A 25,648-nucleotide genomic window follows, 5' to 3' on the forward strand; every position below is an offset into this window, starting at 1 on the left:
TACATCACTGCACTTTTTCCCTGAATATTCTCTAATATTAATATGCAAATATTAATATTACTCTCTAATATTAGAGAAGTTGTAGACATGATGCCCCACTACATCTTAATACTTCAGTGTTTTCTTAAAAATAATAAGTTTCCTAACATAACTAGAGTACAATCCCATCATAAATTTAGCATCAAGCCAGTATTATCTAATCCCAGGCCTCATTCAAATTTTGCCAATTGCTGCAATGATGTTTTTTATGTTCTGGGACCACACGTTGAGTTTACTTCCACATTGCTATACTATCCTTTAATCTAGAACACTTATTTATTATTATTTTTTTTGTCTTATATGTACTTGACATTTTTGAAGAGTGCAGGTTAGTCAGTTTAGGTTTGTCTTTTGTTTCCTTATAATTAGATTCAATTTACTCATTTTTGCTAGTGCTATCATAGAAATATTGCTGTGAAAAAAAAAGAAAATATTGCTGCGTTATATATTTAGTGTATCAACACAGCAGGAAAATACAATATGAGTATGTATCATTATTGGTAATGTTAACTTTTATCATTTGGTTAATATGATGTCTGGCTGGTTTTTTCAATATAAGATTAATTAGGAACTTTTGTGAAGAATATTTTGAGACCTCTACTATAAAAGAGAGCTTTCCCTTCTCCCCCATTTTGTTTTAAATTTACTCATTTAAATTAGTATGGATTCTTGGATTTATTTTATTTGAAAGGTTACAATATGATTATCATTATTTGGTTTAACACTCAGATTGTTCCTGATATGGCCAATGGGACCTCTTTCAAACTGGCCACTGTGTTCTTTTATCATTGTCTGAGCACTGCCTTAGTATCTAACAAAATAAATTGTTCCTAGCTCATCTTTGATCTTTCTTGTCAAGCCCAGGAATCAGTCATTTTTCATAGGAGCTCTCGCTCCTTTTAGTTTAATACTTCAAAACTAACACATGGGCACTAGTGTGCTTCTTACTACTTGAAAAGGAAATACACTCATACACATGCACACATAAGCACATACTCTCTACATTTTAAAAACATTTGTCTAAAAATGTCTTAAATGAAGTTTCTCCAGTTCTGGTTTAATAGCACAAGGCTTATTTTAAACTTCCCATGTTTGCAGTTACGTTCTTCAACAGTGAGAAACTTGGTCCCAGTTTATTCAGTGGATTTATTCATTTGCTTAATTCCCAGTGTATAGAAACCAGTTTTCTGGCTGAACAGCTTATTACACTACATTTCTAGCTTGTCACAGCGGCTGGAAGCCATTGAAGGGGGAAGGGAAACGGAACTTGGATTACCCATACATAAATACATACACACACATACACATATACAGCTATCAGTTAGCTTGTGTACTGAAAGATCCTACAATGGATATTTTAAGGCAACTTAGTTTAAAGACTTTTTGAATTCTGAAACTCTGGTGTGGTTATTAAGTTTCATTTATTCCAATGTATTTTAAATTCTAATGCTTTAGTATTTAGTAATTGAGTTGCTGATGGAATATGTAATAAATGACTAGGGAGGTTTTAGAATGAGATGTTGTCAAATACTATGCTATCTATAATGATCATGAAATATTGCATGTTTTTGTCCTTTAAGTTAGTAGAGCTGTTTGGGAAGAAATGGTGAATGCCTGCTGGTGCGGTTTACTTGCTGCTCTCTCACTCCTCCTTGATGCCAGGTATTAAGTCTTTATCATTTTTATATTGCATGTGGCAGTTAATTAGAAACAAACATTAAAATAGTTACTTAAATTGGTCCTAAAATTATTTCTTAATGTTAGTTAAACATTATTCTTTTTTTTTGCCACCTCCCCCTCTTTCATCCTATTCTTGCCCTGCTCCCCACAAGAATAGTTGTCACAATGTTTTAATGGAAAATACAATCCTAAAATTACAGAATGCCTTTTTCACTTCACCCTTACTACTACTTTTACAGTGATGGTAACTATCAATCTCTTTGATTTTTTTTTTTCCATAATGACAGAATTTAATGATTCTGAAATGCTTAATATTTTAAGTTAAATCTTTGAGTGCATGACCATTTTCTTCTATGACGAATATATGTATTACATATTGCTTTTACTCAGTTCAAATTTTCAGGTATTATATTGATTAAAGTTCTTTCTTAAGTATATTGATTTCAGTAATATTTTTGTATAGATATTCTTATAGCTTCACTGAATACTTAATTCCCTGTCATGTTTGCAGTACAATTAAATACAAATTAATCATATTAAATAAAATACTTTATCTTTTTAGCACAGATGAAGCTGCCACTGAGAATATTTTAAAAGCTGAACTGACTATGGCTGCTCTTTGTGGAAGACTGGGCCTTGTAACCTCAAGAGACGCCTTTATAACTGCAATATGCAAAGGTTCCCTGCCTCCCCATTATGCTCTTACTGTACTGAATACCACCACAGCAGCTACACTGTCCAACAAATGTAAGACTTTAACTTATTCACAGTTTTCTTCATCTAGTGGAGTGATATGGTACGGAGAAAAGATTATACAAATTCTGAGTTCAAGCCCCTGCTGGTTCACTTATTGACTCTGTGACTTCTGTGAGAAGTTAATGACCCAGAGCTTCAATTGTTTACATGTCTTTAAAACAATGTGGGGTACAGGGAGAATAATTATTTTATTTTATTTTATTTATTTTTAATATATATTTTTAAAGATTTTATTTATTTATTCATGAGAGACACACAGAGAGAAAAGCAGAGACACAGGCAGAAGGAGAAGCAGGCTCCACGCAAGGAGCCCAATGCGGGACTCGAACCGGGAATCCGGGATCACGCCCTGACCCAAAGGCAGGCGCTCAAGCACTGAGCCACTTAGGTGTCCCAAGAATAATAACTTTAAACAATAATTCTGAGGATAGAAGAAAATAAATCTGAAAGTCTTTTTTAAACTATATCATACTGTTGAAATGGTGGTTTTATTTTTTTTTAATGGAACTAGTAGAACAAAAATGCAGGCAACCACTTAGATTAACATTTAGTTTTTTTTTCTTGTTGAATACTTTAGAAACACTCAAGCTTGTCACATGTAATGTGTTTCAAAATGATATTTAGTGTTCAAACCGAAAACATGAGAATTGGCCTCTAACTTTAAACTAGAAAAGTTCACTGGGAATACATGTTAAATAAATAATGTGTTCTGATTTTATTTTGCTTGTGAAGAAGTCTCTCAAAGTCTTTAATTTAAAAAAGTTTTGTAGGAAATTACTTTAGTGGGATGCCTGGTTGACTCAGTGAGTTATGGTCTGCCTTCAGTTCAGGTCATGATCCCAGAGTCCTGGGATCAAGCCCTGCTTTGGGCTCCCTGCTCATTAGGGAGCCTGTTTCTTCCTCTCCCTCTGCCTGCTGCTTCCCCTGTTTGTGTTCTCTCTCTGTGTCAGATAAACAAAATTTTTTTAAAAAGTAGTTAAAAAAAAAGAGAATTACTTCAAATTTGTCTTGGCTTTTATACCTCCTGAGTTTTAAAAATGTTTGCATATAATTGGTAACTAAATAAGTGTCATAGTTGAACTTAGCTTAATCAAATTAATGTTTTTAAAAATAATATTGCTGGGGTGCCTGAGTGGCTCAGACAGTTAATGTCTTACCTTCAGCTCAGGTCCTAATATCTGGGTTCTGGAATCAAGCCCGGCATCAGTTTCCTGCTCAGCGGGGAGTCTACTTCTCTATCCCTTTCCCTCTGCCTTTCCTTCCTTCTCATGCATACTCTCTCTCTCTTTCTCAAATGAATAAAAAACAAAACAAATAAAATATGACATTAGTTTAGATGCAGTGTGAGGAATATATCTTAATTATTTAAGCTTTCCTTTGTTTTCTAGCATATTCCATCCAGGGTCAAAGTGTTATGATGATAAGTCCATCAAGTGAATCTCACCAGCAAGTTGTGGCAGTGGGTCAGCCTCTGGCAGTTCAGCCTCAAGGGACAGTAATGGTAAAGCATTTTTCTTAACTTGGTTGCCAACTAATTATCCAGCACATTTTTTGCACTTTTTGTGTTTGCCAAATTTTATCATTATCATTATTTACTTTCGTTTACCTGGATGATTGATACCTTTAGAAGACATTAGCGATTGACATTATCATGAGCAATTATGATAACACAACTTTTTTTCCCCCTAAAGAGTAATATATTTCAATCATCTTTTTAATAGTAACTATCACAGAAGATTATCTCCAGCCAAGCAAGGGTCATGGCTATAATATATATCTTACAGATATATTCTGAAAAAATATAACTAGAATAAAAATAGTTTACATGGTTTCCTTTTGATATAGAACAACTTTGATTTCTACAAAATGTTAATTCGAAGGAATCGGAATAAAAGGAAAGTATATACTGTGATCTGCCATTTCTTCTTATGGTACTCTTAAAACATATTATTTTCCAGTATATTACTAGTAGTAAGGACCAAATGAAAAGAAATATATTCTCCATGATGATGATAATAATGATGATGATGGTGACAGCTAATATTTATTGAGTTTTGTCTTACCTGATTTATTGCCCTTAGCTCTTTACATTCTAAAGTAATGAAATGATAGGTAGAGAGGTTAATTTGTTATGATAGTTCTATGACATGAACTCAGCCAATGTGACTCCAGGCCAATGTCAAATTGTCCTTTATACAGTTAAGAGTTATACTCTTACTATATGTTCACAGGTTAATTTTCAAAATCATAATGTAAACTAATATGACTTGATGCCTGTTTATATATATACTTCTTTAAGGGCCTTTGTCTTAAAGTAGAATCTGTAAGCTTTTATTTGTTAAAACTCCTTACTTAACCTTCCCCATCTGGAATCTCTTAAATGAGACATTCTAATATATATATGATAGCACAACTTTTAAGCAAATTAATTTGTTCTATACCAAACCATCCAAACCCATTTTTAAAATATTTTTGTTTTTTTATTTAAAAAAATATTCGAAAATGATAATGCTGCTTTACAAGAATGCAATAACAGTTCTTACAAATATATCTTTTTTAAAATACACATAGCTCACTTCCAAAAATATCCAGTGTATGAGGACTTTACTTAACTTGGCACACTGCCATGGAGCTGTTCTTGGAACATCATGGCAACTTGTCTTGGCAACTCTACAGGTATGTTGTAGGCTCTGGGTCAGAGGTCAGTATTGTTTTTATAGCTAAGTGCTAACAGAGTAAGCAGTGCCTATTGGTGCTTTGGGCAGGCCTTAAAGAATAGACAAAGTTTGAAGAGGGAAAAGTTAGAAAGGAAAAAAGACATGGCTTGTATCATACAAAATGATGGAATGCTTCTCTTAATGGCTTAATAAAGGATATAAGTTCTATATCCTGTGCTTGGTATAAGAAGTATTTTATATGAATAGTAATTGCTAATTTAAATTTAGTTATTGGAAACCTTCTGATTTTAATTTTAGTTATTAGAAGTTACTACTGATTTTTAGTTTTAGATATTAGAATTTTTATAATTTTTAAAATTTCTTTGTTTTTTTCCTTTAATTTAACAGCATCTTGTGTGGATTCTGGGATTAAAGCCTAGTAGTGGTGGTGCTTTGAAACCTGGAAGAGCTGTAGAAGGACCCAGTACAGTAAGCTCTAGTTAGTCTTACTCAATTTGTGCTTCCTGAAATGTTCATACATTACATTTAATTGTATTCTTCTCTTAGGTTCTAACAACAGCAGTGATGACAGATTTACCAGTGATTTCCAATATACTTTCAAGATTGTTTGAAAGCTCACAGTAAGAATCAGTTTTTAAAATTGATAGATATATAATTGGTGTGTATTTTAGATCAGAATGTTTTATTTCTTCATTTTCATTATAGGTATCTTGATGACGTATCATTGCATCATTTAATAAATGCACTTTGCTCCTTATCCCTAGAAGCAATGGATATGGCCTATGGAAATAATAAGGTGTGATATTCTGTTTTTCTGTTTTAAATATGGTACATTATTGAGTTAAATAAGGAGATCTTATGATCTTAGTATTTTGGTAGTGGGACTAATACTTAACTTGCAGGCTACCTCAACTCTGTTGAGCTTTTACAAACATTTATGGTTATTTGTTGAAGGGGGAGGAAAGAGGACATAATGTGGTTTGTGATATGTTTTATATGTATTATAATTTTAAACTATGTCCATTTCTCTTGGATACTGAAATTTTAAGAAACATTTTAATAAAGAATAAAGACAATACCACGTTTATAAATGAGTTCCATAAGATGTCACAATAATATTTGTAATTACAATTTATGATTGGGGCAATACAAGATTTAAATCAAGCAATATATATATGTCTCAGTTTTTCTTGCCTTCGTTGGGATGGAAAATAAGGAGCTAATCATTTCTTTCTAAAGGTAATGATTCTCCCTACCTTGAAAATTAAATTTTTGCTTTGTTCATTGACTGAATGAATAGAAGAGTAATTTTGAATATTGACATTCAAGAACATCTCTTTCTGTACTCAAAATATCATTTTGTGTTATACTTGGAAAGCACAGGAATATATGGATTGATTTATACTTTAGAAATTATTTAAAATAAAATGCTTTCTCTGTTTAAAATAAGTATAGTGTAACCATTTACAAGTAAGTGAAGAAGATACCCAGAACATGATTAAAAAGCAGAGAATTTCTAACTTGTTTAGCATATACTTGTAAGTCCAAAATTATATTGCTCGCCTAGTCCTAAATTATAATGTGGTTTTTTTTTTCTGTAAGACTGATTTAAAGAGTAACTGATAAGGTCAGTTTTGTATATTATAGCACATAGCTAGAGAATTACATAAACATTCAGGTGTTTGAAAATACGTACTATAGTTTACTCCAAATTAAGGTGAGAGTAATGCAAAATATAGGCAAGAGTAATACAAAATATAGTGTACGGCAAGAGTAATAGAAAATATAGTGAAGTAATCAATTTCTTGATATCTTTAATAATCCTACATCTTTAAGATGAACTCTTAACACACAAATATATTTTTAATAGAGTACCTTAATAGAATCTGAGCAAGTTTCTGTGGTAATATCTTGAGAATTTATGTATTATTAACTCAGTAACCACAGTATGTTTACTATGTACATGATATTCTGCTAGGAAATATAAAGAAAATAGACGATTTTTACTTGCTAACAGCATGTAAACTACTTGGCTCATGGTTAAGTAGTAGTTAAAGTAGTATGAGTTTAGATAAAATCATAGTTACTAAGTGATATGAAATTTATTTTATAAATCCTTTATGTCCTGTTATGGAAGATACTTTTAGTGCATATTTCTACGAGAAGAATTAAGATTAATCAAGATAAATTAGTTTGTGATTGGACTTGGATATTGAAGGACTGGTATGAGTTAGAAAAGGGCAGGTTTGTGGAAATCAAAAGAGAAAAATGTTATAAGAAGTCAAGAACAATGAAAATTGAGAAGAAATAGGAAATTTGATTATTATTAGTTTATAGTTAACCTGAAAGAATTAAATTTCAAGAGAGTGGTAGGAGCAGATGTGATATTTCAAGGAGGCTTAGAGGGAACAAATGTTGAGAGAATATGAATGCATTGGATAGAGAATTATGTTCCTGAGAATAGATTTTCATTGCTCTATTAAAGAGTTTAATTTTGTAAAGTGAAGTCGTAAATGTGGAAGGGAAATAAAAGTTTATAAGGATATTTAAGTATAAAACGTTTTTAGGGCAGCCCGGGTGGCTCAGCGGTTTAGCACTGCCTTTGGCCTAGGGCATGATCCTAAAGACCTGGGATCGAGTCCTATGTTGGGCTCCCTGCATGGAGCCTGCTTCTCCCTCTGCCTGTGTCTCTACCCCCCTTTCTCTCTGTTTCTTATGAATAAATAAATAAAATCTTAAAAAAAAGTTTTTAAATGGAAGCATAAAACAGTTTATTATTCAGTTGTGCCTTCTCTATGTAGAAGTTATAACAAAATATGCAGGTGTTAAAATAAGTAGAAACTTGTATAATTTTCTTCATTGTTAAAAAATACTTATTAGTGTCAGCTCTTCTGAGTGAGTTAAATAGTCTAAGGATTAAAGATATAAATATCAATGTTCTTTATTGTGGCTTTACAGTGACCAGTCATCTCATTATTTGGTCCTCTTTTCAGGAATTTGTGCTAATGTGTTGAGGAAGTAGCTTATGGTAAAGTTTGCAAATTCTTCCCTACTAGAAGGTGGGAGTTGATGATGCTTGTGGAGACATTACCAAGCTCAGTATACAATGGCAAAAATAAAAAACCAGTTGTTCATAGTTTACTATATGGCAGGCACTTACATTTTTTTATTTAATCATTTAAAACTACTTGGTGAGGTTTGGTGGTAATATCCTCTTTTTTACAGATGAAAAATAAAAATAACCAGCCTACCTGAGATCACCTATTTAGTAAATGTTAGAGCTTGGATTTGAACCTGCATGTGCCTCATTCTAGAGCTTTACTCTTAACCATGTCACTAATGGCTCTAACTTTTATGTGCATCAATGTGTGCTGTAGCACTTTTAAAAGATAAAATGCCAAAACTTTATTCTAGGCTTCCTGAATAAAATTCTTCGATTATGAAGCATGGACATCTGTACATTTTTTTTAAAATGCCACATGATTCCTGTGTACATCCTGGTTACAATAAGCAGGAGGAGGAGGAGGAAACAATATGAGGCAGCATTTATGGGGACTTAGTATGTGCCAGATGCTTTTAATGTGGTTGTTTCTGTATATTATATCTTCATTTTATAGATTAAAAAAACAATGGAAATACAGTAATTTAATCAAAGTTACATACCTATTAAGTGGTAAGGTTGAAATAAAACTTCACAGGTATCAGTTTTAACCACTTATGCTGTTTCTACAATGATACAAGATTCTACCACACAGATTTTTAAGGTGCCCACAACATTAGCACATGCAGGAAGGATCATCCTGACCATATTTGTATCAAAACAATACTAGTTCCCTTTCTAGTGGGTGAAATGCCAGCAGCCGAGGAGAGGGGTTTGTCTTCTATATCTGCTACTTTTGTGTTAGTGTCTAAACTGATAACTCTGATATCTGCCATATTCCTGACTTCATCCTGACTTTCCCCTGGTCTCTGCTATCTTCTTTTTGCTTTTTCCCTGCTTCCTGATATTCACACATAAAACCTGGACATTTGAAGAATACTCTGATAAGAATATATATTAGTCTACCTGGACTGCTTTAACAAATTATCACAGACGTGGTGGTTTGAACTACAGAAATGTATTTTCTACAATTCCGGAGACTGCAAGTCTAAGATCTAGATGCTGGCATAAGGTTCTAGTGAGGGCTTTTCCTGGCTTGAAAGATAGATGCCTTCTCACTATGTCCTCATATGTGTTAGAGGAGAAGTGCTCAGGAGCATGCTAGCAAGTGCTCTGGTGTCTCTTCTTTTTAGACATTAATCCTGCCTTACCAGTTTCACCCTTATGACCTCTTAACCATAATTACCCCATAAAGATTTTATCTCCAGTTACCATCAACTTGGTGGTTAGGATTTGAACATAGGAGTTTTAGGGGGACAGTTTAGTCTGTGGTGGAATGCATCTTTCCTTCTGGTCAGAAGACAGGCCATTCTGTGTATCTGGAATAAGCACTGAATTTTTCATTTTGTCATGAAGGTATTCTCTTCCTAACCAAATTTTCCAATTAGGAGCTATTCTGGATGCTTGATGGTGGGCAGAAGGCTTGTCTCAGGATAACTGAGGTTCTAATTATCGCTAACTCTATACTAATTATGTATTATAATCATGCTTTTCAGAGTATTGTCAGTTTTATGTACAATTGAAGTACTAAAAATTCAAATACAATATAATATATAATATAATATCAAAATACAATATGTTTTTTCTTTAGGAACCATCTCTTTTTGCTGTTGCCAAATTGTTAGAAACGGGTCTAGTTAACATGCATCGAATAGAAATTCTTTGGAGACCTCTAACTGGCCATCTACTTGAGGTAACTGCTTTTTCTTAGATATTGTACTTTTGTTAAGAATAAAGAGACACACATTAACTTAATGATTCTGGATAACTATATGAAAAATCAGTAGTAACTTTTTTTCCTTGTACTTATATCTATATAATTTATCAACGACTAAAGTTTTATAATAACTGCTTTGGGGATCCCTGGGTGGCTCAGTGGTTTAGCACCTGCCTTCAGCCCAGGACGTGATCCTGGAGACCTGGGATCGAGTCCCACATCAGGCTCCCTGCATGGAGCCTGCTTTTCCCTCTGCCTGTGTCTCTGCCTCTCTCTCTGTCTCTCATGAATAAATAAATAAATAAAATCTTTAAAAAAAAAACTGCTTTGGTGAGGAAATAGGTTGGGTGTTTTGGCTGAAAAAAAATGGGTGATATATCAGTGAAATCTCTGAAGACTCCTTCAGCTGTTAGCTTGGGACTTCTTTCTTTTGTTATACAGTTTCTTGATCCACCTCAGTTTTAACTAGTTCTGAAACTTAAAGGCAGTTGGGGCTGAGAGTTAGTAGTAAACACTGCTGCTTTTTTTTTTTTTTTTTTTTTAAGATTGTATTTATTTATTCATGAGAGACAGGGGGTGGGTCAGAGACACAGGCAGAGGGAGAAGCAGGCTCACTGCAAGGATCCCACTATGGGACTCAATCCCAGATCCCGGATCACACCCCAAGCCAAAGGCAGACAGACGCTCAACCACTGAGCCACCCAGGGGTTCCGTAAACACTTCTTTACAACCTTTTCTGTGATTCTGAGATAGCTCTTCTGCAGAGGGAAAAGCCTGTTTGGTAGCACTAATTCTAGATAGTACCAGGGAATTTCATCTGAATTTGTATACTCTTGTGTCCAAGTTTGAATGATTGGTAATAATTAGCTACATCTCAGTAACAGCTGCTTCTGTCAGTATACATGTTTATGTTGCTTTAGGCTTAGGTTACCAGGATCATTTTGTATTACTTTAGTAAGCTGGGAAAGGTATTCTTAATTTAAAAAAAAAATGTGCTTGTCCTTTTATTTTTTTCCATTTTATTGAAATTGCTTTTATGAATTATTAAAGGATATATGCAGATTTCTTTATCACAGACTTTCTCATCAAATTGCACAAAAAAGTTAAGATTTTAGCACAGAATTTGATTGTGAGGGTGTGCCTAATTAGGAACCTTAGTGTTAGCTTGCTTCTTTTGTTTACTCTGAGGACATAATTTACTTTTATAAAGTCCTTTTTTTCTATGACTTGCTTAGTTTCATCTTTTATCTTCTCTCTCTTGCTTCCTATGCCTCTTATACAGAAGGTAAGCTTACTTACATTCTAGATATAATTTTTCATTCAGCCATTATTGATGAACAGTTGATATAATTTTTTAAATGGAAAAAAACCCCAAAAATAATGTTTTAATTTTTTTCTCAAATTGATGTGTGAGCTTAAGTATACAAATTGAATATTTAATTTTTATTCAATGTTTTGTCTCCAGGTCTGTCAGCATCCAAACTCTCGAATGAGAGAATGGGGAGCAGAAGCTTTAACTTCACTTATTAAAGCAGGATTAACGTTTAACCATGATCCTCCACTTTCACAAAACCAGGTAAAAAAAAATTTTTTTAATTCTTTTTTTTTTTTTAATTTTTATTTATTTATGATAGTCACAGAGAGAGAGAGAGAGAAAAGAGAGTCAGGGACACAGGCAGAGGGAGAAGCAGGCTCCATGCACCGGGAGCCCAACGTGGGATTCAATCCTGGGTCTCCAGGATCGCGCCCTGGGCCAAAGGCAGGCGCCAAACCGCTGCGCCATCCAGGGATCCCCTTAAATTCTTAATATAAAATCATCCTCTCCTATATGTATGTAATATTTTCTTAATTTATCAAATGGATGATATTCTGAGAATGGGTTTTGTTGCTTAATATTTATTTTATATGTAGGCCATGGATATCTTACAGAAGGTTGATATGTCTGGATTTTTAGGATTATCTATCTTTATTAAAAAAATTATGGCAACTTTCTTGTGAATAACATGGAATTAAAGCTACTAAATTACCTAGAACTGGTCTCCCCGTGTGGAAATTTCCCTGTTTAAGCATTGCTAAAGGTTTAATTTGAGGCCCTACTTTATTAGCCTCCCTGCTTTGGTCCTTAACTGTCTCTAATTTTTTCTCTAAGTATCCTTACTTGGAGAGAAAACAAGTGGTCAAAGAGACAAGTACAGTAAAATAGATCTTTATTTTTAAAACTTTTAAAAGTTATTTTATACTTCTAGAGTTTGAGTCCTTTGTCCTGACTCCTGTAGTCATTCACATATATCTTATACAATTTCTTAAAAATCCACTAAAGTTCTATTGTTTGAAGTTTAGTAAGAATGAGGCAATTAATAGGCATTTCTATTGCCTTCATTATTTACTGATTGTAATTCTACAAATTTACTCAATAAATTATTGAGTACATACAGGGTACCAACAATGTTTTAGCTGTTGACATAGAAGATAAATAAGACAAAAAAAGATCTGTGTTCTTATAGAACTTACATTTTAGTGATTTCATACTTTTTTCCTATTACAGTTTAAGTTTTTTGAAAAGAAAACCCTGATCTATATCATTAATATTCAGCTTAATACCTGACACATAGAGCTTAAATGTTTTTTCAGACAGTGAACCAAATAAATGAGTCCTTGAAGAGAAAAAAAGTTAAAAATGAAGCAAGTGTTTTCATGTACTAAAAGGGCCCGAACAGAGTGCCTTTTTTTTTTTTTTTAAACTACAATGGGTCCAGTAGTTTTATGCCATCTTTGTTAATATCTACCATACTTAATTCTTAGGAATATTAAGAATTTTAAATTTAAATACATGTGATATGCTGTTATTAACAGAGTAAATGAAAGGTAATTTTAGAAATTGGGGATTGTTGGGCAGCCTGGGTGGCTCAGCGGTTTAAGTGCTGCCTCCAGCCCAGGGTGTGATCCTGGAGACCCGGGATCCAGTCCCACGTTGGGCTTCTTGCATGGAGCCTGCTTCTCCCTCTGCCTGTGTCTCTGCCCCTTTCTTTCTCTCTCTGTGTCTCTCATGAATAAATAAATAAAATCTTTAAAAAAAAAGAAGTTTAAAAAAAGAAATTGGGGATTGTTTTCCTCTCTCCAAATATAGCTAGATATAAGTAGAAATATTTTCTTTAGTGAGATTCGTTTGTATATGGGTCTTTAATTAGTGTTTTTTAAAAAAAATTCTTAATTCATTAACTACTTTTTGTTTGGGGTCTTTAGTGTCTTTTAATGCAGAGTCACTCTCCATTTAATCTGAAGTCTAACATTGTCTAAGGACATAAGTCATAGTCCTTATGACTCATAGTCTAAGATTGTTTTTTATTTTCTCTTATTTAAGAAAAAGACATGACAAAAGAAACTTCTAGTGATTATGGTTAGAGAATCATATTCAGTGTTTGTTTTAGTAGAAAAAGATTCTAATTACTATTATAGTCTTTGAGCCACTCTTCCTAATTAGTTTCTTCTCCTGTTTTCAGAGGCTGCAGTTGCTTTTATTGAACCCATTAAAGGAGATGTCCAGTATTAACCATCCAGATATCCGACTCAAGCAATTAGAATGTGTGTTGCAGATTCTTCAGAGTCAGGGAGACAGTCTTGGGCCTGGATGGCCATTAGTGCTTGGAGTCATGGGAGCAATCAGAAATGATCAAGGGTAAGTGCTTGAAACTAACATCCAAAAACTAATAGTGATTAAGAGGAAATTCATCCTAAAATTTTGCAGAAGTGGTCGTTTTTTATGTGCCTTTCCTGTCTAAGATCTAAAATCATTTTTCTTAATCCTACCTCCAGTGACTGTAGTGAATTAATCAGGGCTCACCTTTGTTTTGGAAGGTTGGAAAAATTGCTGTTTACTTGACATTTGACGTTTATACAAGAATACAAGTTTCATAAGATAAATGCACCAAGCTAACAAATTTTATAACACATCCAAAGATTGGGTTTTGTATTATTAAATATTGGTAAAGACATGAATTAACACTTAGGGCTTGACTTCTCTGCATATTTTGGGAAATCTAAGAAATTGCTTTTAAGGGACTTCAAAAAATTTATTGCTCATTTATTCTGTGCCTAATATAGTCTAATTGCTATGCTTGCTAGTTACTGTGATTACAAAGATAAATAGTTCTTGCTCTAAAAGTAGAGTCTTAGGGAAAAGGAACAAGCTCTGTAAGTAGAATCCTAATGAGAATAGTCTGTTATGGCTCAGAAGAATAGAATTCCAGTGGAAGGGAGGCCTGTATTCCTGGAGGGGGGCAGAGCCAAAATTATGAAGGACCTTATATGCTTTTATCAACTATTTGGATTTATCTTCAGTACATTTGAAAGACATTTTAGGAGTTGTAAGCAGAGTAACAGTGTGATCTGATATGATTGTGACAGCACCATGGAGGGGTGGATGGGAAATGAAAGAACCTGCAGTGTTCTCTAGAAATAGAGAAGAGTGATGGACTTGAGCTACTTAGCAGATTGATTATAGGGGTGAAGGATGATATAAGAAATAGAATAAGGAATGCCTTCCAGATTTCTAACTTAGGCAGTTTAATGAATGGTGGTATTATTAACTAAGTAGTAAATACTGAAGAAAGCAAAATGGACTTACATAGTTTAAGGTAGAGCATTGCAGTGGAGAGGTCTATCAAATGTTTCCATATATTTGTCTCATTCTATAGCAGAACTCATACTATCTTGTGTGATGACTAGTCGAGTTTTATATGATTGAGATGCTTGGGACTATTATGAAAAATTAATTTTTCTTATTTGTAATAATAAATTTTCTAAAAAACTACAAAATACTGAGATGATGAAAGTGGAAAGAGATCAGTCACAGCTTAAATCAAGCTAAGTTTCTTCTCCCAGTCTACAGGGTAGTTATAAACTAGGGCATCATGGTAGGATGAAATTAATTAGTACACATAAAACACTTAGGAAGTGCATGACATAGCAAACCCTCAATAAGTGTTAGTTATTGGGGCACCTGAGTGGCTTGATTGGTTGGGAATCTGACTCTTGATTTCCTCCTGAGTTTTTGTCTCAGGGTCGTGAGATTGAGCCTCATACCAGCATGGAGTCTGCTTGTCCTTCTCCCTCCCCTCATTTGCATGCTCTCTCTTTCTCTCTCTCAAGTAACTAAATAAAATATTTAAGAAAAAAATAAGCATTAGTTATTATAATTCTTTTTTTTTTTTAAAGATTTGTTTATTCATGATAGACATAGAGAAGCAGAGACACAGGCAGAGGGAGAAGCAGGCTCCATGCTGGGAGCCTGACGTGGGACTCGATCTTGATACTCCAGGATTGCGCCCTGGGCCAAAGGCAGGCGCCAAACCGCTGAACCACCCAGGGTTCCCCAATTCATTTTTATTATTATTTTTCACCACTAGAATTTCTCTCTCAAATCAATTTCTTCTTATTCTCTTTATTTGAAATTCAAAATGTACTCTTTTCTTTTACAGAATAGATGTAGAATTTTAAGTAAGATATAGATATAAAAGAATGAGGAACTCATTTTCATTCAGTGAGTAAATTGGGTGTATTTGCATGTGCTAGGCACCATGCTAGATATTGGGGATACAGTGGTGAAAGTAGCCGTAGCCAATTTCCTTTACTCATTAATGTTGAAGTTTTATTTGGCTAGTTGATTCAAAGTTCTTTATTTTTATTTGTTAATTTTGTTCAAGTTTGTGTTTCTCCTTTTCATTTATGTAAATGTTGAAATACTATATCATCTATATTAGGGGAGATTTTCTTGTTCAACTTTTAAAATAGAATTTAATTTGCTTCAAATTATTGTAGGATGTTATTTTTACTTACATTTCTTTTAAATGCATGAGTATAATTTTTTTTCATTTTTTTTCCCAGAGAATCCTTGATACGAACTGCGTTCCAGTGTCTTCAGTTGGTCGTGACAGATTTTCTACCAACAATGCCTTGTACATGCCTGCAGATTGTTGTAGATGTTGCAGGTAGCTTTGGACTTCATAACCAAGAACTTAATATTAGCTTAACTTCAATAGGTTTATTGGTAAGTATTATTGCTTTTCTTGTGATCATATAATTTAGAAATCACTGTTATGCTGCTGAGAGTGAATGCTAAGAGACTAGGCTTATGGCTTTAGAAGGGTTGTTTAAATGACTTTTAAGTACTAAACTTATATTTTGCATGGAGGATTAAGTGACATAAGTTAAGAATTAATTCATTAATAGCAGAATACTTGGAATAATTTTGATATATTGAGCTGAAATTTCACTCTAAAAGATTTGTCATGAGAGGATTTGTAAACAAGTAATAGTATATATAAGGGAAGTATTCAGTTGACTTTAGTGTAAAGATTAAGTAATTTTTTTAGTATTGTTTTAGTAACAACATTTTCATGTATTGCTTATTTAGTATAAATAAAGCTCCAGTAAAAGGCTTTCCTATATACACAGGGCTTTGCTGTATACACATTCCTGTAGTTTGTCAGCACTGCTTTATTAGCTATTGGAAGGCAAACGTTAATGGAAGAACTTTGACCCGTGGAACAGTATTTTAATTGTTTGCCTTTTGTTGATTGTTTTTTTATTGAGCCTTGTTTTATTCATCTTGAAGGTAGAAGGAAATCTAAGATAGGATATTATTGATATTATGTAAGTAAACAAATAGAAAGCTGTGCCCAATATAAATGTATTTAAAGACAATTATTTAGACTCTTTTAAATGTTTATTATAAGCCAGGAGGTTTTAAAGTCAAACTTAAATAGTCCTTACAAGCCAGATAAGTTACTATTAAAAATGTAATTATAGGAAGGAAAATAAGCACATGTATAGAATTGTTCCCAAAGAGTAGTTAATTCAGTGTTGATTAAATTACTGCGAGGTGTCACTTTCTTTATATTTATGTTCATAAGATTCTCTACATTTTTATCATTGGTATAATTCTTATTAATTCATACACCACATATTGTGGTTGAGAAGTCATAAGATATGTTTGGATATAGTAGTTATTATATGAAATTGCCTAATATCATTAAACAATATTAAGGAATTGTTAATTTTTTTGGTGTCTTAATGGTATCATGGTTATTTTTTTTAAAGGCTTTATCTAGTGGAAATTATAAAAATAGTCATGAAGTAAATATGAGAGAATATTAACAATTGTTTATGTGTATATCAATATACTGATACATTTCCCGTTTTTCTATGTGTCTTTGAAATGTTTCATAAAGAAACATTTAAAAATATTAATGTTAAGCACGAGATTATTTCCTCAAATTTTCCTGAAATCAGGTGGAGACAAATGACAGATGTTTTCAAATCTTTTCTATTAGAAAAGGAGTTTCTGAAGTGGCTTTTAAAAGTTTTATTCTGAAAGGTAAAGCAACCATGTGTTGCGCATTTACTTATGTGTTTAAAATCTGTGAGTGAAATGGCATTTTTCTACTTTGCTTTTTAGTGGAATATTTCAGATTATTTTTTCCAAAGAGGAGAAACTATTGAAAAAGAATTAGATAAAGAAGAAGCAGCACAGCAAAAGCAGGCAGAAGAGAAAGGAGTGGTTTTAAATCGGCCTTTCCATCCTGCTCCACCATTTGATTGCTTGTGGTTGTGTCTTTATGCAAAATTGGGTGAACTCTGTGTGGACCCTCGTCCTGCAGTGAGGAAGAGTGCTGGACAAACTCTGTTTTCAACAATTGGTGCACATGGAACTTTATTACAGCATTCAACATGGCACACTGTTATTTGGAAGGTATTAACCATTAGCTTGAGTAACTAGCTTTTGAGACAAATTTTCAAATTTTTCAATCTTGTTCCTATTCATTTTTGAAAAAGAATTTCCATGCACTTGTGCTTTTGACAAAACAAAATGTTCGTTTTGCCATACTTTAAAATTGTACCTCACACAGAGTAAATTACATATCGAATGCCTATTCTCTTTCTATCTTCATCTCTTATCTGTGTTTCTATTTTTGCCTCTGCCTTTCCCTTTTTTTTTTCTGTTTACCCAAGTGGTAAAACCATACATATGATTCAAATGTTACCAACTGAGAATTTTATAAATGAAAGAATATCAACAGTAGTGAAATTTACTTGCAGGATCACTGAACAGAAGTAACATCAAATTGGTAAATTCTATGTTTGTTCATTAACTGTTTCATTTTTTTCCCCCTTTTTCTTAAAAGATATTTTATTTGTAAATAATCTCTGTACCCAATGTAGGGCTCAAACTCACAATCCTGAGACCAAAAGTCATGGGCTCTACTGACTGAGCCAGCCAGGTGCCCCTTTTTTCTCTTCATCCTTCTTTCAAAAACTTCAGTTGGACATCTGACTCTTGATTTCAGCTTAGGTCACGATCCCACAGTTGTGAGATCGGGCTTGTGTTGGGCTCCATACTCAGCGTGGAGTTTGTTTGGGATTCTCTCTCTCCCTCTCCCTCTGCTCCTCCCCAGCATGTGTGTGCTCTTGTGGGCACTCACTCTCTTTCTCTCTTTCTCAAAATAAATAAATAAAATGTTAAAAAAAAAAAAAAAAACACTTAAAAAATTTCTTACAAAACCAACAGCTTATTAGTGAGCATTCCCTCTTTGCTGAAAGCTCTCCTTTTTTGTTCTATCTATTCCATTTTATTTTATTTTATTTTATTTTATTTTATTTTATTTTATTTTATTTTATTTTATTTTATTTTATTATTTATTTGAATTTTATTTATTCATAAGAGACAGAGAGAGACACAGAGACATAGGCAGAGAGAGGAAAAACAGGCTCCATGCAGGGAGCCTGATGTGGGATTCGATCCTGGGATCCCAGGATCACTTCCTGAGCCAAAGGCAGATGCTCAACCCCTGAGCTACCCAGGTGTCCCTGTCTATTCCATTTTAATAAAAATCTATTTATCATCTTTTCATTGCTTTTGTGAATTTCCAAGATCAGTAAGTTTGACAGTAGGCTGCATCATAAATCTTAATTGTATTTAACAGTTTGTCTTCAATTTAACAGAAATATTCCAAAATGTCTTAAAAAATTAATAATGTATATCCACTTATAAAAATAATTAAAATCCCTTCTCCTTCCTGTGTGTTCTCTTTCAGCTGCATCCGCTGGCTCCTCCTTTTCAGATCACAAAATGCTTAAGCTTCCCTTATTATTTTAAAACCAAACTGGTATTTTCTCTGATTGAAGTGTTAATCTTGCTGCCTAATTCTCAGTGATTTTTTTTCCTTCCTCACTTCGTCTGCATTCTCTTGATCTTTTAAGATGATTTCCAGATTATTCTACATTAGAGTCTCTTAAACCGTAAAGTTAACGGAATCACCTAGACGACTTGTTCAAGTACAGATTGCTGAGCCACTACCCCTTGCCTCCCAGAGTTTCTGATATTTTTTGAGCCCCCTGGCAGGGGTCTGAGAATTTGTATATCTGAATTTCCTGTGTGATGCTAAAGCTGTTAATTCTGAGAACGCATTTTGAGAACCACAGAATTTGTTCATAGGCTACAGGTGGTCTTCTAATTGCCAAGATTTTCACCCTAAATTCAGTTCTTATCCTATTCATTTTTTTGTAGTATTTAACACTGTTAATTATTTTTTCCTTGAAATTTCTCTTCCCTTGGATTCTGTTTCACAGAATGTTTCTGCTTGTCTTTCCAATATAAAATTTTTTTTTCTTCAGTTCCTCCCTCTGAGTCTACTCTTCAGTGTAAACAAACATATCCAAGTCCCAAACACTTCCTACTTGTTTTTTCCTTTCATCTTCTTTTTTTTTTTTTTTTTAACGTAGGCTCCATGCCCAGTGCAGGGCTTGAACTTCTGACCCTGTTCAAGAGTCCCATGCTCTACCAACTGAGCCAGCCAGGCATCCCCTTGCTTGATTTTGTTCAAGCACCCTCATTTAGTCCTGAACTTTCAGTTGTAACTTCTTACAGATACCTTCCATAATTACATTTTTTGCCTAAACTTTTTTCCTTAGCTTCATTACCTTCTTGTGTATTACCCCATAGATGCTCTATTGATACTTCGATCAACAAGTCTTAGAAAATATTCTATCCAATTTAAAAACTTTTCATAATCCATGATTTAATGACAAACTTAATATAATATCTCTAATATTAAATTTTTTCTCATATACAGAATCTGTCAGGTGTAATATTTTTGTGACAGTTTCTAACTGCTGTGCTATTACTTAAGCTATGTTATTTTTATATGCATTTTTATAAATATTCAGGTTCTCTTTCATCTACTGGACCGAGTTCGGGAGTCTTCTACCACTGCAGACAAAGAAAAGATTGAGTCTGGAGGTGGCAATATTCTGATTCATCATTCAAGGGACACAGCAGAGAAGCAGTGGGCAGAGACATGGGTTTTAACATTGGCGGGAGTAGCAAGAATCTTCAACACTAGAAGATATTTACTACAACCTTTAGGTATATCCACTTTCCACCCCCCCCCACCCCCCCACCCCGGTTATAGAAGTTATTCATGTTAAATGAAATTTGGAAACTACAGAAGATCTTTAAAAAAATTTATGTATAGTGCTCCTTCCCAAGAATATTCAGTCTTAACTTCCAGTCTTTGTTTTTGTGTGATATGTGCATGACCATACACATTTTCATTCATTTCATTGAGAAAATATATAATGTATCTCTTTTGGGCTAGCCTCTAGGGGATACAATGGTGAGTAAAATACACAGCAGTCTTTTTGTCATAGGCCTGAGGGAATCAACTATAATTACATAAAAGCAACACTGCTGCAGTGATAAATGTTACAAAGGAATGGTGCTTTGTAAGCTTATAATACTGTTTTTGACCAGGCCTCTGAGGTCCAAGTAAGCTTCCCTGAAAGATGAGTAGTAGTTCATCAGGCAAAGGTAAGACAAAATGTGAAGAGTTTTACAGGCAGAGAATGTGTAAATGTCAATGGTACTAAGATTAAGAAACCCCAGTGGAGATTGTACCTTCAATTCTGATGGTAGTGATGGTGATGGTAGAGAAAAATGAACAGAACAGAAATACTGTTTTATGTAATTATGAGCATACCATACATATTATTGCATTTTTATAACTTATTATTTTATATTTGGCTTTTTTGTTCCTGTTTATGTTAAAGCATAAGCATATTTATTCTTTCTATCAGCATTTTTGTGTGATGTTCTTCAAGTTCATTTTTTCCTTTTTTTCAAAAATAATCTATAGTGTCTGATCTATTTTGTACTCCTAGATCTTAATATATAATATATATTAAAATTCTAATTTTTATTTTCACATAAAATTTACATAAAATGACATGTAGCAGCTTTAAACTGTACATTTGCTAAGTTTTGACAAAATAAGCATCATTTTTAATACTTTCATGATAGTTATTTTATTTTTTAAAGATTTATTTATTTATTCATTCAGAGAGAGAGCGAAGAGAGAGGCAGAGACACAGGCAGAGGGAGAAGCAGGCTCCATGCAGGGAGCCCGAAATGGGACTCGATCCCGGGTCTCCAGGATCACACCCAGGGCTGCAGGTGGCGCTAAACCGCTGCACCACTGGGGCTGCCCTCATGATAGTTATTTTAAAGACCAAAACCTAATAGATAAAAATCTAGTTTTTAAAAATGAAGACATAAGGCAGTTTGTGTAGCTTTTCTTTGACAGAAGTGTTCTGTTTAGTTTTGGTAGTTTTTAAATGTAATATATCAAAACTCTTTGAAGAGTTCACTAAAAAAAAAAAAAATCTGTGCTTTCAATTGTATGTAAATTATACCTCAATTTTTGATTAAAAAAAGAGTGAAGAGGAATAGGCATGTAACTGGCCAGGTGTTATTTTTGTCCTCTATAAAGGCAGAGTAGTACTTATTGTTTCATACCAGGATTACTTCCAGCTTTGCTACTAACTGAATGCTTCCTCAGCCATATGGGCTTATCTCTTTAAAAATTTAGTCTTTTATAGTCTTTGGGAAGTGACTTTAAACCTTAATTATTTATGTATTTCATAACCTACTTATGGCATCCTGCTTTGGAAAATGTCAGTTCTTCTAATTTTGGTGTCATTTAAATGCAAGTATGTGGGGCACCTGGGTGGCTTAGTTGGTTAAGTGTCTACCTCTGGTTCTGGTTGTGATCCCGGGGTCCTGGGATCGAGCCCTGTGTCGAGCACCTGGCTCACTGGGGTGTCTGCTTCACCTTCTCTCTCTAACCCTCCCCCCTGCTCGTGTTTTTGCTTACTCTCCCTCTCTCTCTCTCAAATGAATAAATAAAAAATAATAATAAATCCAAATATGTGGGTAATAATCCATGCTATTAAAGCCATTGGGCTAGATTGCTGGAAGAATAAGATCATTTTTGCGGGGCTTCATAGAAGCAGACTACATGTTATAAAGAACTTCAATATAAATGTGCTTAATTGGTCATAGGAGTAGAACAACAGACTGGATTGTTCAGTCGAAACCCAACAACTGCCATTCAGCCCAAGCTTTGCTGATGTTGGATCAGCAGACTCAATTTCACACGAGGGGAACAAATTTAGACTCAGTCTAAAAAAGCAGACTGTTCCTTAGGGTACATTTTCCCCTGGTGACTCGCTATAATTGGGAAAAAAATATTTAAGAAAATTCTGCAACAACAACAAAAATTTTGCAACTGTAAGTTTCGTAAATATGAAAACCAAAGTGTAAAGTGTAGATTATTTTAAACATTTAGACCTGTAAAAACGTGTTACTTGGTTACAATTTGTAATTTCTTCAATATTTTTTAAGAATGAGAACATCCTAAGATCTTAATCATTCATAAAGATAGATGGATAAATCAGAGTTGTTACTAAAAAGCTTTTGTTTTTGGGACGCCTGGGTGGCTCAGCAGTTGAGCATCTGCATTTGGCTCAGGGTGTGATTCCAGGTTTGGGGATTGAGTCCCACAGCTGGCTCCCTGAGAGGAACCTGCTTCTCCCTCTGCCTATGTCTCTGCTTCTCTCTCTGTGTCTCTCATGAATTAAAAAAAAAAAGCTTTTGTTTTTACCCTCTTAAGTTTTTATTCTGTTCTCCTTAGGCAGAAATACTCGGAAATAGTGTAAATGTGTGTAAGACCAAGAAATAGTATGAATATATGTACCTACATTTGTAGAGTTCTGTTTTTAAGCCCAAAACATTAATGTACTCATTATTATCTTCTTGGTGCCCTTTGTTTCTGTATTTGAAAAAAAAAGTTTTACTGGATTTTCGGGTTTCATTGTAATTCACATGGATTGTACCTTAATACCTAAGCATATTTTTTATTTTTATTAATTAATTAAAGATTTTATTTATTTATTCTTGAGAGACACAGAGAGAGAGGCAGAGACATAGGAAGAGGGAGGAGAAGCAGGATCCATGCAGGGAGCCTGATGTGGGACTCCATCCCAGGACTCCAGATTCATGCCCTGAGCCAAAGGCAGACGCTCAACCACTAAACCATCAAGGTGTCCCTAAAGCATATTTTTTAAAGTTGTGTAGAAAAATAAAGCAAACATTCTAAAGTGTGCAGTAGTGAGAGAAATCTTGATCACTTTGATAGATTTTGTTTTCTCTTCCTAATATAGGAGATTTTTCAAGAGCATGGGATGTTCTTCTTGACCATATACAATCAGCAGCACTCAGCAAGAACAATGAAGTATCTTTGGCTGCACTGAAAAGCTTCCAGGAAATTTTACAGATTGTGTCCCCTGTCAGAGACTCAGAAAAGCCCGAGACACCACCTGCAGTTAATGTACCTGTGCCTGTCCTCATAGGGTCCATATCAGGCCCTGGCCTGAGCAGACCATTTGTAAGAACAGATTCCATCGGAGAGAGACTTGGAAGATATAATAGCTCTGAGCCACCTGAAGTTACCGATGAGCTTGAAGATTTGAATCTCTGGTGGGCTGCATGGAATACCTGGTATAGAATTGGATCTGAAAGCACTAAGCCTCCCATTACTTTCGACAAACTGACTTTCATTCCCAGCCAGCCTTTCCTTACAGCTTTAATTCAGATATTTCCAGCTCTCTATCAACACATAAAAACTGGTTTCAATATGGATGACTTACAAAAGCTGGGAGTCATACTGCACAGTGCTGTGTCAGTCCCAATAAGTTCAGATGCATCCCCTTTCATTCTTCCATCGTATACTGAAGCAGTTTTAACAAGTTTACAGGAAGCTGTACTGACAGCTTTAGATGTTCTCCAAAAGGTAATAGAATTTTAGTGGCCATCTAAAAATTAATGCATGTGGTTCGCTGGAAGTTTTTTAGTTTGCTATATATTTTTTGAGATAAATTCTAGATCATCAAGATTATCATACATGCATACTTTGTATAAATTCAGGATTGTAAATATCCAGTTATTTAAAAAACTTACGGTTTTCTGATGTATTTGAAAAGGTAGTTCAGATTTGTTTCGAGAGTCAGAAACTGTATCCTCTTGTTTCCTTTCACCAACATTTTTTGTTTGATCATTCAACTCTTCACTAGAGGATATACTTTTCTGAATAATAACTAATAGAGTACTTCTATAGTTAGAAAATTAATAAGCTATGGAATCATATATATTTTTTCATTGTACTTAAATTTAGCTCTGGAAACTTTAGAATCCTATTTTTTAAAATAAGAATAAATTTATAAAGTATTTTCCTTACAAAAATTTCGTCATGGAAATATGTCTTACCTATGTGTGTTATGTTACTGTGAAAAAGTTAGTAAAATAAACAGACCTAAAAATCATTGAGCAAATCCCAGTTAGCAGGCAAGACCAGATCAAAATCAAAGAATCCTTTAAACTATCAAGATAATTGTTAGCATAATTCACAACAACCAAAATGCTAAACAGAAAAATGCCAGCTGAGGAGCCAGCAATTCTAACAAAGTTGCTATGACATTCTAACAAAATGAAGATGGAACTAGGTTTTGATTACACATGTGTTAATCAGATTTGTGTACTGTAAATCATGTTTTCTAATTAACTGATTGTGTTATATCCAGCTGGAATGATGAAAACTTTCACAGTGAAAGTAGTGGTTTCTACTACACTGTAATACCTCTTCAAGGCTCTGTCCAGCTGAGCACTAATTCCTTGATCTCTTTAACCCTAGTTGCATTGTGCAGAGAAACAAATTGTGTAGAAACTAAAAATCTAAGAGAATCTGACATTTAAAAAACTTCATTTAGGGATATCAGTTTTCAATAATTAAAATCAAAATAGCTACTCTTATTAACAGTGGAGAAAAGAAGTAGCCTTTCAGTTACCTACTCTTTCCCCCTTGATTGACCATACACAAAAGTTGCTTATGGAGTGCCCTGGGGGAGACTGAAAAGTTATTCTGTCAGAAAAGCAAAGCAAAGCACAGGCCTTATGGGACATCTGTAATCTAGAACTCTGATTCAGGTGTTTGATTCAAGTTTTTATAAACAAAGAAGAAACAACAAACTTACAAATTCTTGTCAAGGAAAACGCATAATTTTATTTTTAAAAACTCTGCCTTGGCAATGACAGAACAAATACAATCTTTTATTCTTACTACTGGGAACTTGTTCTGAGCTTTTACTGGTTTTGAAAAAATATATATATATATATACCTTCAATGTGAAACTTAAGCTTTATTGCTGTTCATTTATTTATATCAGTTG

The 25,648-nt window shown here is 33.9% G+C and overlaps 1 protein-coding gene across 3 annotated transcripts in view; it reads left to right on the forward strand.

Annotated features, from left to right (window-relative positions):
* MON2 (MON2 homolog, regulator of endosome-to-Golgi trafficking) overlaps positions 1–25,648 on the forward strand; it is a 103,881-nt gene that overhangs the window by 49,239 nt on the left and 28,994 nt on the right. For all 3 annotated transcript variants that reach the window (XM_026001794.2, XM_026001796.2, XM_072743131.1), the window contains 14 exons: positions 1,620–1,701; positions 2,282–2,466; positions 3,864–3,976; positions 5,047–5,151; positions 5,541–5,621; positions 5,700–5,773; positions 5,859–5,949; positions 9,905–10,006; positions 11,496–11,606; positions 13,531–13,706; positions 15,914–16,076; positions 17,487–17,780; positions 20,255–20,453; positions 23,588–24,216. In XM_026001794.2, the coding sequence (XP_025857579.1) occupies positions 1,620–1,701; positions 2,282–2,466; positions 3,864–3,976; positions 5,047–5,151; positions 5,541–5,621; positions 5,700–5,773; positions 5,859–5,949; positions 9,905–10,006; positions 11,496–11,606; positions 13,531–13,706; positions 15,914–16,076; positions 17,487–17,780; positions 20,255–20,453; positions 23,588–24,216 (2,405 nt within the window). The remainder of the gene's footprint in view (positions 1–1,619; positions 1,702–2,281; positions 2,467–3,863; positions 3,977–5,046; positions 5,152–5,540; positions 5,622–5,699; positions 5,774–5,858; positions 5,950–9,904; positions 10,007–11,495; positions 11,607–13,530; positions 13,707–15,913; positions 16,077–17,486; positions 17,781–20,254; positions 20,454–23,587; positions 24,217–25,648) is intronic.

This window comes from Vulpes vulpes, chromosome 16, assembly GCF_048418805.1.
Source record: "Vulpes vulpes isolate BD-2025 chromosome 16, VulVul3, whole genome shotgun sequence".
Lineage (NCBI taxonomy): Eukaryota > Metazoa > Chordata > Mammalia > Carnivora > Canidae > Vulpes > Vulpes vulpes.